Below are 15,914 nucleotides of genomic sequence, written 5' to 3'. Positions count from 1 at the left end.
CCTGGCACCACCATGTGCTGTTGACAAGTCAGTTTATCATTGATGTGAATGCTAGGATTTTTTCTCATTCAAACAGCTCTTTGCTGTTCCATATTATTGTTGCAGTGATTTGTCACATTATATTTACTGAAAGTTTATGAAAGTTGCTGGACATTTTGAATCTTAACTAGATATAAGATGGACAAATTTCAGTCCTCAGTAAGTAGTCAGCCAAGCTAAGTGCTGATTCAGGGGATGTGACATAACTTGATGTCTTTATGTGTGGATGTGGTGAAGACAGCTATTGGATCTCATTTCATTGAGGGGCATGACACAACTGGAGATAAGCGATAATGGTGGGCTAGCAGTGGATTCAAATTTACCCAGTTTTGGGCCTCACTGGATACTTATAAAGGTTCAGTTGTTGCCATTGCTTATCTAAGCACCATACTGTGCTGGAATATGGGGAAGTGGAGGCAGTGGCTGGCTTCATGCCCCAGCCACTATAACCCCAGTACCCATAGTGTATGAGACTGGGTGAACACTAGAGCTTGTCTGGACATTTTTGCAAAGAGGGGAGTCCTGCCTTGTTAGTAATTGAACCCCTGTCAATTAGCCTGTATAGCTTAGTCACTTTACTGACTGAGCTGATGTGCACATACTGGGTATTGTATAAGTATTGTGTTGTGGAGGAAAAAGTGACACTTTTGCTTGCTGTTAATAATGATCAACTGTTTATCTCTTGATGGCTAGGAAAAGAATAGTGTTGGAGTTGTAAGTTGCATGGCATGTACATGATGCCATTGAAATGGCTGTTCACAGTAATGTTATCTTTATTGGACTGCACGTCACATCGCCATGTATTTCTTCAAAGCCAATGCAACTTTAACCAAATTTCCTTTTTCTGGGGAAAACTTTGGCTTTTGAGACCATCATGCTATGTATGTGCCACACCACCTTTTTTGAATCCTATGACCAATTTCAATAATATTTGGTAGAAACATAAGTCCACTGGAGTCCACCCAAACTTCATACTTTTTAATTTCTTACATTTGTCAATTTGGTGGAACACAAACTTATGTGAGGTGGGTTGATGATATGTATAGTAATGGAATACATTGTTGCAAGAGTGGTAGCTGAAGTCATTGTTCCTTTTGAGTAAGAGTAGTCTTAGTGTACAATTCCTTTAAGCCATGATTAAGCAACCTGCTGATGTCACCACGTGTGATGTGGTATAAAAATCCATTTTTAATGTAAGTGTGCTTTAATAAGTAAACTTTCTAATCTTGTTTTTTGAAAATCACTGCAGCTGAATTAAATATATTTAGCTTTTGATGACAAAAACTAAGGAACCATTGGATTTAGGTATTTGAAATTTGACTTGGTGGTCAATCTTAAGCATATCTACAGATAATACTGTGTGAAATAACATTGAAAGTCAGCATTATCAGTCATGCACTGTTACAAATATTTGATGTTCTGTCTGACAAATTTAACACAGACAAAATCTGTACAAGTTTTCCCAAAAAGAAAATTATAATATCAGCCACTAATGATGATGATGTTACAACAACAGTAATAATAATCTAACCCTTGGGCTAAATTATATAATTTACAGTACATAAATGTGGCATTAATGACACAATATCTGTAGCACTGAAAGTTCTTGTTTGTTGATGATGTCCATCTAGACTAACTTCCTTTTATTGCTTTCTTATTACATATTTAAAAGTTGTCTATGAGTTGCTTAACTAAGTTTTTCTGAACCACTATTTGTGTGCTGCTGTGCTTAATACTTTCTTATCTCTTGGGGAGACCATGCTGTAGGAAACTAATTTTTATATTCCACTTTTTTCCTAGAATTTATGCTTTTTATCCATACTGTCCACTCCTACTTTTTATTTATAGTTTATACATAATAGCTCATGGGTAATGGATTTCAAATTTTTCTTCCACCCTTCTTATTCTCACACATATAGACAGGGGTAATGTTAATTGTTATATTTGTGATGGTTTACTGGTGTTCTAAGATGTATGAACTGTGCTTGAAGTGACTTAAATGTTTTCTCTTTTTCACTTTGTTTTCTTTTGAACAGTTTAGTGAAGATTACTTCAGTTTTTTAAGCTGCAACTTGGCAGTTTTATTTATATATATATATATATATATATATATATATATATATATATATATATATATATATATAAAAATATAAAAAAAAACATGAAGCTGGTGAGAGTTTTGTGTGCTATATTGAAAATTTATGTTTTCCTTCAGCAGTGGATCCACTGTTTCTTCCGCCTCGGAGGGAAACTTCTCGGCGGAAGGCTAAGGAGAAGACAAGTATGAAACAGTTCCTTGACCGACAGGAGAATTTGGATGAAGAATTTGATGCAGATGAGCCAGAGTTTGTAGACTCAGATTCAGATCCAGCATGGACACCTGCAGCAAAGGTAATGTTGCATGTGTTTATTTAATTTGTTTATAAAATGAACCTGTATGTCCAGTCTCACCAAAATCTGTCATGTTGAATATGTATTTCAGCCACCTAGCTATTGGCATTTTAAGAGAAAAAAATTAATTTGTAAATAATTCCTCTGAGAAAGGTGACAAACATAGTTTTGGTAATATTTGCCATGTGACTGACTCATTGTTTCTTAAGGACACTGTATCATCGTAATTTGTTGTGGCAGGATGTTGAATTATTAGGAATGTGTTAAGTCTGTATTTATTGGTATTTTGAGAAGTCTACAATGAAACCTTAGGCAGCATGCAGTAGACATGAAGTAATTTATGTTCAAATCACTGTTTGCTTGTCTGAACTGTTTTTACTTGGCAAATGAAAGTGGTCTTATCTGGAGATTAAACAACTAATGTTTTGAAGATTTCTGTCTTCTGGGTTGTTGCGCTGTGTAGTCTGGTCGATGTTAACCAACATTTCATCGCCGGAGGCAGTATGACCTCTGAAACGTTGGTTAACATCGACCATACTACACAGCGCAACAACCCAGAAGACAGAAATCTTCATACTCACTGCTGTGAAAACCTCAGATCTTACAACTAATGTTTTGTGTACAACATGAATTATCTCTTTCATTGTTTGTAAAACATTCTCCGGTGTTTGTTAATTAAGCCTTATATGGGAGTAAGGGAATTGAATTTTGCAGTATGTGTACTTCATCTGAGGGTTGAAACATTTAAGCACCATGCTGTTATGACACTTCTGGCAGGGCGATGCATAAATCATGATGCATGGCCAGTAATAGTTAATTTCATTTGGGTGCAGTATAGTGCATAAAATTGTTTTGGTTCAGGAGATAAATTACTCATATTACTTCAGTGCTGTGTGTTACAGAACTGCACTGTATCCAGAATTCTTTCGCATCAAACCTAGCAATTTGTATAAAAAGAGTTACGTGTAGCATACCTACTATTTTTCTGTGTAAGCTCTGCTGTTAACAGTAATTTTTAGGCCTAGTGTTAAAGCTTATGGTGTTTATTGATTGTAACAAACCAAAATTGCATTCACAGAGGAATTAAGAACAGACTGAATGAATACTTGGTGCGACGCAGTTCAGAATATTTTTTATTTTCCTGTCTGCTGTCTAAAAGAGTAAAGGTTAAAATATACAAAATTATAATTTTACCTATTATTTTGTATAGATGAGAAAAACTTGGTCTCACATTAGTACATTCCTGATTAGCTGAACATACTGTTAGCTTCTCAACAAGGACTCTATACAGTAGAGTTAAATAGAATGTGTAATTATAGTGTTTTTTGTCAACTCTGTGGTCCTAGTAACATACAGCTGCATTTGTCTTTTATGAAACTTCCAAATGCTGATTAATGAAGGTTAATCCTGATGGTTATGGCACGTAATCAGTCCAAAAAATGAGACACAGCCACCTGTTGTGATTAGGAAGGGCATTCAGAGTTTTATATACTCTAACAAGGAGTAGTTGTAGCACCAGCAGATATAGGTTAAAATTCTTGTGGAATGTGCTCCAGACAAAAACATTTCTTCACTCATGTACTTCATCTTATTTCTGTTAAGGCAAACCTTAGGCTAGTTTTGCTCTTATAAATAGAGAATTAGTTTAAATTTTGTAATTTTTAGGAAGAATTATGCATTAAGCAAATTGTTGGGGAGTGCTGAAATCAGCGTATCCCATCAATACCAAAAATGAGGAATTGCATTCTGCCTGGAGAAATGCTGGCTGTAGCCTGTCTGATAATAAGAATTTACATGAGGAAGAACTTGGCTTAGATGTTGAAATATTTCATACTGTTATGTAATTAGTTATTACACAGTGGTTCTTAACGCAAGATGGTTTGTCAGTTCTCATCTCCATGGTGTTATATTAACCTGTATATAATTGTGATGTGTGGTGTGAGACATCCATAAATTTACTAGAAAGACTTTTATATGCACAGGATTCATCTGATGAAGATGGTACTGGTCGTAGACGTGGGAGTCGTCGGACTCGTCCTCTTGTAAGTCGGAAGAAATCGCGCCTGCTGTCAACATCAAGCATTACTGGAGGTGGTCATGATGAGGATGGCTACAGCAGTAATGAGAGTGTGGATACACCTGCACAACCGCCTCCAACTAAAAGACATCATGCCAACCACCGGAGTGGCAGTGCAGGAAGTGGTAAACCTGGAAATGTGACTGGTAGTGCCAAGTCTGGAAGTGCTGCTGGAGGTGTCAAAACTGGAAATAGTGGTTCTTCAAGATCTGGAAGTAGCACTGGAAATTCCAAATCAGGGGGACCTACAGGCACAAAGTCAGGGGGCAATGGAAGTAATGGCAATTCTAAATCTGTTGGTGGTGGTAGCAGAGGTAGACCACGTATTACTAGCATTACTGCGCCATCTCTTAACTCCACTCCAGTACTACAGCAGTCACCTGTGGCAGAGGAGACAACATCGTCTGGTAACACTGGAGGAGAATCGGGTGATACCATTCCCTTTAAGGTAAGTTGAGAATGTTTTTGGTTATTTCTACAATGTAGCCTTTTCAAACCTTGATTTGTTTTTATATTTGGAGTGTAATTACATATTTCAAATGCATTGTTACCATTCTAGCAGGCAGGTTGTCTTATACCGTAATCTTGGTTTTGATTAATTTTTTGTAGTGGGTAATTTTAGTTTTCATGTGTAAAATGTTAAGTGGACCTTGTGTTTTGCAGCTGTTGTTAGTTTTACTATGTCGTGCTGTAAGACATGTCACAATACAGCATGATCACACAGATTTTTATTAAATACATTGTTTAAGGCCCTTATAAACTTATCACATTAATTACATTTTTGCTCACTTATAATTTGGACTACATGATTAGGATTATAAGTTTCTGGCTTGATAAAGTTTACAAATATATCATTGGAGGACTCCAGTAGCCTATGTTAGCCATACTAAATTTGTTGCATTTTGAGTAATATCTCAGGGCATATATACATTATACATCTGTTAGGATTAAAAGACTCACCACCATGTAAACCTCAAATCCTGTTAGGATTAATTTTATAATATTGAACTGTAATATTTTTTAAGTTACCATTTCATAAATATGGCAATATAAATTAATAGAACACCTAAGAAAGAAGGAACTTTAAAAAATATTCTGATGAAAAGTAAGAGGAAAATATTAAAACTTTCCCAATTTTGATGTTGTAGATATACTAATTGTGGCTGTAAAATGTTGCCATTGTTTATCAATTTATGAAATAAGTGGGGAATAAAGAAAATTGTATAATGAGGAGCCGCATGAATTGTACAGGTCATGTAGCATAGTGAGGACAGCAAAATCTGGGGGCTTCTATGGGCTGGACATGTAGCATGCATGAGGAGGGGGGGGGCAAGGGGTGCATACAGGATTTTGGTAGGGAATCATGGAAAATGAACCACTGGTCAGACCAAGGACATGGGAGGATAATATCAAGATGGATCTTCGGGAGGTGGGCTGTGAGGACAGTGAGTGGATAGAGTTGGCTCAGGATCATTGGCAGTGGCAGGGTTTAGTGTTGTCGGTGTTGGACCTGTGGGTTCTGCTACCAGGGAGTTAGTTGGCATGCAACTTTACAGTGACAGAACAATTGTGGGTACATTTTGTACTCATATCTCTTGATTACATACTTCTCATTTACAGATTTTTGCTAGTGAACCATGTGAATGTGTACCTATTTTTCAATTTACAAACATTATTATTCCTACAACAGTAAGGGTTTTAATATAGCAGTTGCTTATTCTTTGTTCACATATGTTCTGATCATACTGTAACTACAATAACAGCTGTAAATTGTTAATGTTTGTTTTAATATTTCAGTAGTGCTTTGCAGGGTTAAATAGGTAATAACATGCCATAGAAAAGTAACACTGGTCTTATGATTATATTGTTTTCTAACATGTGGGAAAAACATTGGGTGATTTGTCTGAGAGTTGAAAACCAGTAAGAATTTTTTACATTGAAATTGATGGGAATTATTTATTTATTTATTTATGACTTTTTACCTTACAAACAGTTTTCATTAAACAAATTCCATTCATAAATCCAGGGATGGGTGTACATGCTAGGAAAATACATTGTATGTAATTGAACAGGAATGCTTCAAGATCCTTGAAGAAGGACACTCACATGAAAACGGGACATTTAGACGGGTGAGGGTTGATGTAATTGAAGTGTGTGAACATGAATAGCAGAACACGGTGTTGTATTATCTATCCAGAAACAACTGTGAACTATAGTGTATACTGTAGCTTTACAATGTGATACAGATTTTTGTTATAACAAACTCCATAGAGTGGCTGGATTTTTTCCTAATGAGAAAAATACGACAGTCGCATGAGCTCATGGTTGTTTTAAGCATAGCAGGAGATTAAGTGTTATTTCTTTGAAAATATACGCAGAGTTAAATCATTGGTGATCCTGCATGACACCAATTTCTTGATGAAGTAACATGGCTAAGGAAGTGTGGAATGAGCTGGGGTAGCTCAGACAGTATAGTGTCTGACAACGGAATCAGCAAGTGGGGTTCGATTCCTGGCAGGGGCAATGGATGTTTCTTCTAGCCTCTGCATCTACACCAGCTCTGAGGCCCGCCCAGCCTCCTATCCGTGGGTACCAAGGGCCTGCTTGCAGGGGTTAAGCTTGACTGGAGTGTGATGCTGATCACTTACCCCATATAGTACTGAGGTCAAAAATGAGTAGGAGCTATACCTCCTGTACCTGCAAGTGCCTCCATGGCATATATTTAGATGTGTGTCAGATTTTGACTTTTTGTGGGACAGCAAAGAAACAACAGCTTCTTGAAGAGGACTGTTTTACATGTTTCAAAATGTTTGCAAATTTCAGGGTGATGGTAGTATGAAAATCCACCCGTTAAAGTGGATGATTTAATTACAGATATATCTGTGACAGTCTAAGAAGCTTATAGTAGCAAGTTGTGACAAATACATTCCAGACGGAGTTTGAAGTTTTTGAAATTGGTACATAGTTCTGTAATGAAAATTTGAAGAACGCTGGGGTTTGTGTTCGGGAAAAGTGAAACAATTTTTTTTTTACCATGATAAATATCACACAGAAATTGAGTTTCACATGGTTTATGAAGTACTAAACCATATTGCTCTCAAAATTTGACTTAGTTGAATGGTCATAGGTTACTGCATGCAACAAAATTCATCAGTAGCCTACATCAAAGAATAATATTCTTCTTTAGTTCCAACATTCAACTTAATTCCTTGAGCTGTAAAAATATGACTACTTTGTTGTTGGTTTGTATGCTGCCCTCTAACATGAAGAGTTTGAACTTGTACTTATATGTCTAATGACTGACATGCTAAACAGATGTAAGACTGTAAAAAGTGTTTTGTTTAAAGATACATTGAGTATTTGTGTAAATATAACAAGAACAACTGACTGGCATATTGGCAATATTTATTTACGTTTATATACTCTGGTAGCTCAATCAATATCGTTACTGGCTGTGGACTGGATGATTGGGGGTTTGATCCTAGATGGGGGCAAAGGATTTTTCTCGTAGCTTCTGCATCCAGACCAGTTTTGGGGCCCACCCAGCCTCCTATCAATGGGTACCGGGGTTCTTTCCTGGGGGTAAAGCAGGGCCGGGGTTACGACGCTGACCACTCACCCCCCCAATCTAGTGCTGAGGTTAAGCATGAGTAGGAGCTATACCCCATCTCCCCCCGAGCGCCTACATTGCATACAGTGGGACATATTTATTTTATTACATACATATTTAATCTAACACTTATAATGAGTTCACATTTTTACCCTTAAATTGTTTTCAATTGCATTTTTGAAAAGCAGTGAAAAAGTAAAGCACACAGCAGAAGAGTTAAATTTGTTTCAGTGGTTTCATCTTAGCTTTTAAACTCTTTCATAAATGTAGTTTTACTCTAGAATTTGTAGCACTTTTAATTTTCCACCACTGTGTTAAAAATTGGTGAATGTTTCACATCATACGCATTCGTCAGTTGCTTTAAAACGTAGAGAGTATATTCTTTCGACGTGCTTGTTTCTGAATGTATGTTTTTGAAATATGTATTGTTTGTTTTTCACTTTGGTGTCATTTGCAGCTGTATCAGTGATGTAGTGCAGCGCATATGGTCAGTAGGGATAAAATTAATATTAATAGTTTCACTTCATATTTTACGTTCTGAGTGATTTAGTACTGAAGAAACAGAAACAAAGAAAAGTGTAAATAGAAATTTGTAAGAAGTTATTGATACCACTTATGAAGTTCCAAATGCAGGTAATTGCTTCAGATTATTTTTGACTATACCAGATCTGATCTTCATAGTATGGAGATTGAATTCATGTCTGAGGTAAATTGTAGGAACATTTGATGGCTATGATGAATGTGACCTGATACTCCATTGCTTGTCATTTGTGGTCTGATTTTATACTCATAGTTTTTTGTTATGTTGATTTAATAATATTGTAAATCGAGTTATAAATTGCGTTGATATTTACCCTTGTCTTTTCTTTAGTCTTCCATATTATCCACCATTTTCAATTATCTGGTCTTGGTTGATCTTGTTTAGGCCGCATAAACATGACACTACAGTATTTTATATCAGCTTAAAAGAATATCACATTAATGCAATTTAAATGATTGAGATTAGCTTGTTAGAGTGGTTATGCTAGTCTGGCAGATTCCTTCAGGTAATGTTTTTTATAAATGAATATTGCACAAATTTAAACATTAAAAAATTAATTTGATACAGTGGTCCCCAAACCCTATTACTTTTTTAACCCCTTTCTTAAAAAATTAGAACGTATGAACTCCATTTCAAATTATTTGTCCAATTCCAAGGATTTCTTTCTTTCTGCTCTTGTAAGCATCCGTTTCCCTTTGCCCATCACTGTGCAGCCAAACATTTACAGTGTTTCACAATTAATTCTGCTTGTGAAAAAAAATTGTGTAACATAACATCTCAGACACTTTTATAAACAGAAGGTCAGTAACTCTTCTCCTTTTGTTGTCTTGTATTGCCATAAGATCATATTGTACAAAAATCCCTATTATGTGAAGGTTGTTAAGATTGGAATAAGGCAAATGTATATATAGCATCGGTATACTCGGTTATTCTTAATTACATGCATGTTCTACTTCTAAAATCAAGCCAAAAAGTTTCAATAAACATGTCACTTTGTTAGTGAGAGTTGGAAGTGCTAGGAAGGAAATCATATGAGATGAACACCATATTTTAAAAATAAAATTAATTTTTACATTTGAACAGAACAACATCTTAATGTTTAAGAAAGTTGCTGAAAATGTGATTATTTGGTTTGAATGCATAATTAAGCCGTGTGACACCAAGAATTTCTGTAATGCTGAAAAATTCCAGGCATGTATGACTGTCACAGCTGTTTGAATTATGCACCAAAACATGTCCTGCATGATGACTTGTTTAGAATATGTCCAGATTGTCCCACTGTTAGTTGTTGGCAAGTGTGAGATCAGGTGATCATGAAGCCTCCAAAACTGCTTTATGTTGCAGGTAAAATACGTTGCCAATGGCACATCTTCCGGTACAGTAAACTTCCGATTATCTGTGCATCGAACACTACTTTTCTTGTGCTTTACAGTCAGTATTGGTGGTGTGGGGATGTTTGTTCCAGTTGTCATGGTGGTGGAGACAGAGGTGCTTGGTACTGGAAAGGTTTATCAACAAAAAGTTTACCCTTGCAAGTTCTAAGCTATTTGTTTTTGCACAGAAAATTATCACTTAATGTCTTGGTGTTCACGTACCTGTTTTATGTTTAAGAACCCATCCTCTTCTTCATTTGCTTTTGAATGTCAGTACCTTGCTGATGGACACGGGATAACTGTAATTATCTTGGATAGATATTAGAATTATTTTACACTGTATGTCCCAACCCTTGATTCAATTCTCTTGGTTGAGTATAAGAATACGTCACATTGTAAAATTTATAGTGGATAAAACCAGTAGTAAACGGCCGCTGTTAAACTCTTGTCAGAGTGATATCATTACTAGTTAAATTCTGTGTTTTAACTTTTGCACTGTTGTATTTATGATTAAGAATGTTGTTAAAAATATTGTTAAAATGTTAGAATCTCTCAGTATTGTCAAAATTTGTTGTGGAGATATTGTGGGTGTTCTATAGATGTAAATTTGAGATGCCTGTAATAGCATATGTTGTATATAATTGTATAGGGCTTTCTGTTGTTCACATATGTAAAACCCAATTCCATTGCAGTTTCAACTTGATATTTGAAAATGTCTTAAATAATAGTTAAATGCTCACAGTATATTTTAAAAGAGTAAAATACAGCATTTTGAGAACTACTAAGTCAAAAGTCAGAAGTGCAGCTCCACACATTCTTAACCTAATCACTAGTTGGGGTGAGTGGTCAGATTTATGCTCTGGCAACTTAAGTGCTGTGAGAAAGAGCCTCTGTGTCCTTCGGTTAGGAGGCACTGCCTCCATTTTCAGGGTTGAAGTGAAGAGGGGTATGCACTTGATGGTTAATAAAGGGTTGGGTTGATGATTGTGCCAGGAAGAGGGGGTGTAGCCAGTTTAGATCCATAGGAATGAAGAACATTGACTTCCTTTTGTCAGAGCCACCAGAGAGGAAGTCTGGTGAAAGAGGAAGAGAGATATTCTGTTCCTTCAAGAACACACTTGCTGTTGATCAGACATCCTTTTCCGGCAAGACAAGTAGACTTTTTCTCTTACTTTTGGACAAGCCTTCCTCTCTGGTGACCCTGAAAAGGGCACGTTCCTGTTCCTCACTCCTGTTGGACCAAGCTTGGTTCCATCTTTACACTGAATCTCATGGGTTTGATTAGCCAATCCTTCTGGCCTGATTCACAGTATTATACTGTATAACCTATCAAATTTGTAATGCCAATTACTTAATACCTTAAGATTGAAGCAGCGTATTCTAAAATGTTAGTATACGACCAGAAGACAACATGATGCAACCGTCAAGAAGACTTAAGTAGATTTGTACTGTAACAGTCCAAATTACATCTTCTGCTGAGGTAATTTAATCATACTATTTAATTTCTTATTATTTTATTAATCTGAATTTGTTTTAAGTTTTCTTTTGAAAATTTTAACTTTTTGTGGTGTTTGGAGTGTAATACTGTGCTGGATACTTCCATTTCAAGGCATCTACCTAAGTGTTTAAGACACAGACGTGCGAGGACCTTCGGTTCCCGGTAGTCTTGGTTATGACACTAATGGGTAATAAATTGTCGTGAATTGGGTGTAGTCGCATGTGTCACACTTTGACATTTATGGCTTCAATATGTCAAAAGTCAGTTCGGACTTTATGGTTCATTGTCACTCAGCAGACGAATGTTACTGGACCATACACATTCAGGGGTGTGAGGGAGAAACTTTGAAAGAGCCAATTAGACGCAAGAGCTGTATGCAAGTGAATACGTCGCTAGTTTTGGATGTTTCGAACCAGGGGTAAGACGCTTACAGCAGCACATCAGTTTGGGTCTTTCCAACAAACTTAGAACACAGTCACACGCAAATCCAATACAATTCTGAAATCACCTTCTTGCGGCTAAAGCCAAATATCATCATCTGTATTGCTCGTCAATAAATGAATAGTGTAAAAGAGAAAAATATATTCAGCAATAGAGGCAGCTTCTAGTTGGCAGTTACATGCCGTTAACACCCCTGAGAAGATTCAAGTGTCACCAAGGAGACAAGCTCCTATCACTGAGCGGCTATAGTACCTTTGTTTCCTTTAACTTGGATCACAAGATTTTGTATGTTATTTCCAAGACATACTGTTGACTTGCATTAATACATGTATTGTAACATTTTTCATAGTTCATTACCTATACTGCCATGTCTTTTTTATTGAAAGTAAATCTTATTTAATGTATTTTAAGATAAGATAGAATTTCTTGCAGGGTAGAAAATTGTATTTGTTCTCTTATGCCTGTAAGTCTTTATAATCACAATACTTTGGGTTTTATTTTTTTAACATGCAGCTGAAGTTGAAGAAAGACAAAACTCAGGTAACTTCATTTGACTAAACATTGAGCTAAAGAAATATAATTGTTAACAAATATGTTTGTTTTAAATCTGGAGGTGATGGAGCATGCTCCATATATTTTTAGTTATCACAGTATACATTTAAGCTTAAATTTGTATTTACAATTAATTTACGACACATTAACTTGTGATTGCAGTTGTGTTAAGTTGCAAGACATATTAACTGTGAATTGTAAATGTTGAAAACTAATGTATAGTGCAGATGAGTGGAGGGTGTGAGCATGCTTGGACCAGTGTTGTACTTTGTTAATGTAAACATGGGTTTGTTTTCTTACCTAATTATGTTATTTCCTCATTCAGGGTCTGATGGTAATGGAAGTATTCCATCCATTTTTGTTCAGTTCTCCCAATTTGTGCCCATATCTGATTTATATGTCTTAGGTACACGACAGAATTTTAGAGAATATTGTCCATCATTTACTTATTCTCAGTGTGCTTCTCTATTTCCTTCTCATGATTTTACAGTGACACATTCTTCTGTTGTTACTAAAGACAGTTTGTCTTTCGCCAGTTTCTTCACATCGTCTAACTTGAATGACACATTCTTTGCAACCAACCAGTTTTATATAACAGGCCAAATCTATTCTCTTCTGTTGAGCTCCAGATGTTAGGGAGACAGCCATAGAGCAACATGTCTTACTGGAAAAAACCACTGTTAATAGTAAACGTCTTGAAGGTGGGTTTGTTAATTTTAATTATTCCGACACTTCAATTTTCATCTTTGTGTAATGGATGCCATGAGAATCCAACCACTCCTTCATTATATCTTTCGTGCTATTTATAGTGGGCCTATCAATCTGAACTGTGTAGTAGGATGCATTGTCCTGTGCTGTTAGTGCATTTGCAGACAAGTTTAAAATTATCTTCTGCTCAAGCCACCATATGTACAGAAGGTATGAAATTAACACTAATATAACATTTTACAAAACATATTATATGTAAATAACTATGTTGGTAATTCAAATCATAGAATTTCTTCATGATTGTGTTATTTTAGTTAGGGATTTAAATCTTAGGAGAGCATTTGGAATAAATCCTTTTTCTATTTTAAATAAAACTTACCAAGGTGAACTGTCCTTTTCATCTGATGGATGCTCAGTGCAATGGCTTGTGATCCACAAGTAACCTGACTAATGCATGGTAAAATGTAATGGAATTGACTGAGGCAATATGTGTAAAAGACCAAGCATACCTATTGTATCCCTCTCTCCAATCCATCACTGATGCTGACTGTACTATTCAGCATGTCTGCTTTAGGACACCCCCCCCCCCCCCCAAGTTGAAATAGAAATATTTTGAAAGCCTGGTTTATGTGTGTCTGTGTTACATAAAAATAGTAATCTGTGGATAATCATGAGTTTACTGTATTCAGTGCACCACTGCACTTTCAACATCAAAATAACTTGGTACATGCAGAGAAACATTTCCGGGTTTTTGGTCACATCAGGTCATTCACTGCCACTGTCCTTAATCTAAAATGATGTCACTGCTGCTACTGGTATTACATTCCTGGATGTGCTTGGGCAGTGGTTGTTGCTCCAGCTGAGGGAGGGCTTTCCTCGCCATTTACTCCAAGAGGATGGGGCACCACCACATTTTCACTTGGCCACGAGCATTTCTCAGTAATCGGCCCAAAAGTTGGATAGGATGCAGAGAGCTGTCACCTTGGTGATAAAGATGCCTAGATCTGTCACCTCTTTACATTTTCTGGGGTTTCATCAAGGACTGTCTGTACAGACCACCAATGCCACAGGCATTGCCAGAGCTGTGAGGCCAGATCTCAGATGTGACTGCTTAAGTTGATGCATCAATGCTGTGGGGCGTATCACTTAGGCATTTGTCGCATAACTTGTCTACACATTGAACACATGTTAGCAAACATATAGTGTTTCTTTTAGTATGCCAAGCTATCTTAGTGTTGTAACTGCTCTGGTTTATTAAATGTAGCCATTCATTTCATTTTGAAACTCTGTATATTATACACTGTTGGTTCCATTGTAGAACACAGTTCTCATCTTGGCTGGTGTGTGATGGTAATGTGGGAAATGTTGCTTACAAATTGCTAGAGTTGAATCTCTGGTAATAAAGTCATAGAACCAACAAATCATAAAATTAAATGGTTTTTAATTCTGCATACATTCCCCTTTTGGTTCTTCAGTGAATGTATGCATCATATTTTGTTATACATGTCAATGTCTCTATTCATTACTGATAGCTAAAATGGAAATAATGAAATTGGAATGTGATGATGACTAAAAATATAGTGAGGTGGTCACAGATTTGTTTCTCAAGATTTTTTTAAAGAATTTGTGTATGTGGTTTTATTGAAAATGATCAAATTCAGAATGGGAGTATACAGTTGTGGGTCACATTGCCCGAGTTCTTTATAATCTATTTCTGTAAAACAAGGGGGAGAAAATATGTGGGAAAATGTTTACATACATGTAGCATAATGTTTGATATGAAAGTCTTGATATAACAGATTTATTTGAAAGAATGAGAAATTTGTTCCAGTGGGTATCTCCAAATACTGGTCTTTTTTACAGGATAACTTGGAAGCGTCAGTATCTTAGTTATCATCTATTCAGAAATGCTTCATTTTGGAGCTTTGGCCATCCTGTTCTCCAGTAACAAAGGAGGCATGACAAATCATTATTTTACTTGATAAAATATGTCTTTTTTCAACAAGGTATTATTCACAGTAAGTGCCCATCAGACCACTATTGGCATGGGCACATGCATGAGTGTAGTGAGTTCCACAAATGCTTAAACACACGTTGCATGTCTACTGACTTGACAAGCAAATATTCTTACAGCTTCACAGTGATTGCAGAACTGTCATTATGGTTTGTGTGTGTGTCTTTTCACTCCTCACATGACCACAAAATACCATCCCATGATCTGTATCATCTCATGGGAGAACATTTCAAGAATATTCTTTTCTAACCATTGCAGCTCCATGATCAAGCATTTCCAGACGTAGAATGAGACACCCTAGTGTCATTGCAGATTCAGTCACTAAATAGTAGAGTAAGAAAGAAGTCCATTTCTAGACATACAGTTTCTCTCTCATGCTGGTGGTAACAGGAAACTGCTACAAAATATCAAACTAAAATTAACTATTTAATCTTCAGTTTTCTATGGATATACTGGAAAATGTATCCTTCCTGAAGTACATAAGTAGAAAATTAAAACTTTTGCACAGTGGAATTTTTATTATTTGTCAAGTTTCCATGTGTGTTGTGGTGTATACAAAATGAACTTTGTTTATTCCATTTTCTGCACCAGGTTTTTGAACAAGCCTTCTTTTTATGCAGTTTCCCACTTTCTAAGTAGAGATCAGTTTGTGAAACTGTATAGATGAAGA

At 36.1% G+C, this 15,914-nt stretch overlaps 1 protein-coding gene across 16 annotated transcripts in view; it reads left to right on the top strand.

Moving 5' to 3' along the window:
• The window catches only part of LOC110830067 (uncharacterized), a 49,196-nt gene that overhangs the window by 9,248 nt on the left and 24,034 nt on the right, over positions 1 to 15,914 (top strand). For 8 of the 16 annotated variants that reach the window (XM_022064466.2, XM_087348002.1, XM_087348001.1 and 5 more), the window contains exons 3-5: positions 2,255 to 2,430; positions 4,413 to 4,955; positions 12,484 to 12,510. In XM_022064466.2, the coding sequence (XP_021920158.1) occupies positions 2,255 to 2,430; positions 4,413 to 4,955; positions 12,484 to 12,510 (746 nt within the window). Of the gene's footprint in view, positions 1 to 2,254; positions 2,431 to 4,412; positions 4,956 to 6,579; positions 8,971 to 10,002; positions 10,673 to 12,483; positions 12,511 to 15,914 lie in introns of those variants that run through there. The other 8 variants (XM_087348006.1, XM_087348005.1, XM_087348004.1 and 5 more) reach the window with 4 other exon arrangements.

Source organism: Zootermopsis nevadensis, unplaced genomic scaffold (genome assembly GCF_977971745.1).
Source record: "Zootermopsis nevadensis isolate Lab colony 2312 unplaced genomic scaffold, Znev_1.0 Znev_ptg000012l, whole genome shotgun sequence".
Classification (NCBI taxonomy): Eukaryota; Metazoa; Arthropoda; class Insecta; order Blattodea; family Termopsidae; genus Zootermopsis; species Zootermopsis nevadensis.
This window is presented reverse-complemented; position numbering and strand designations above follow the sequence as displayed.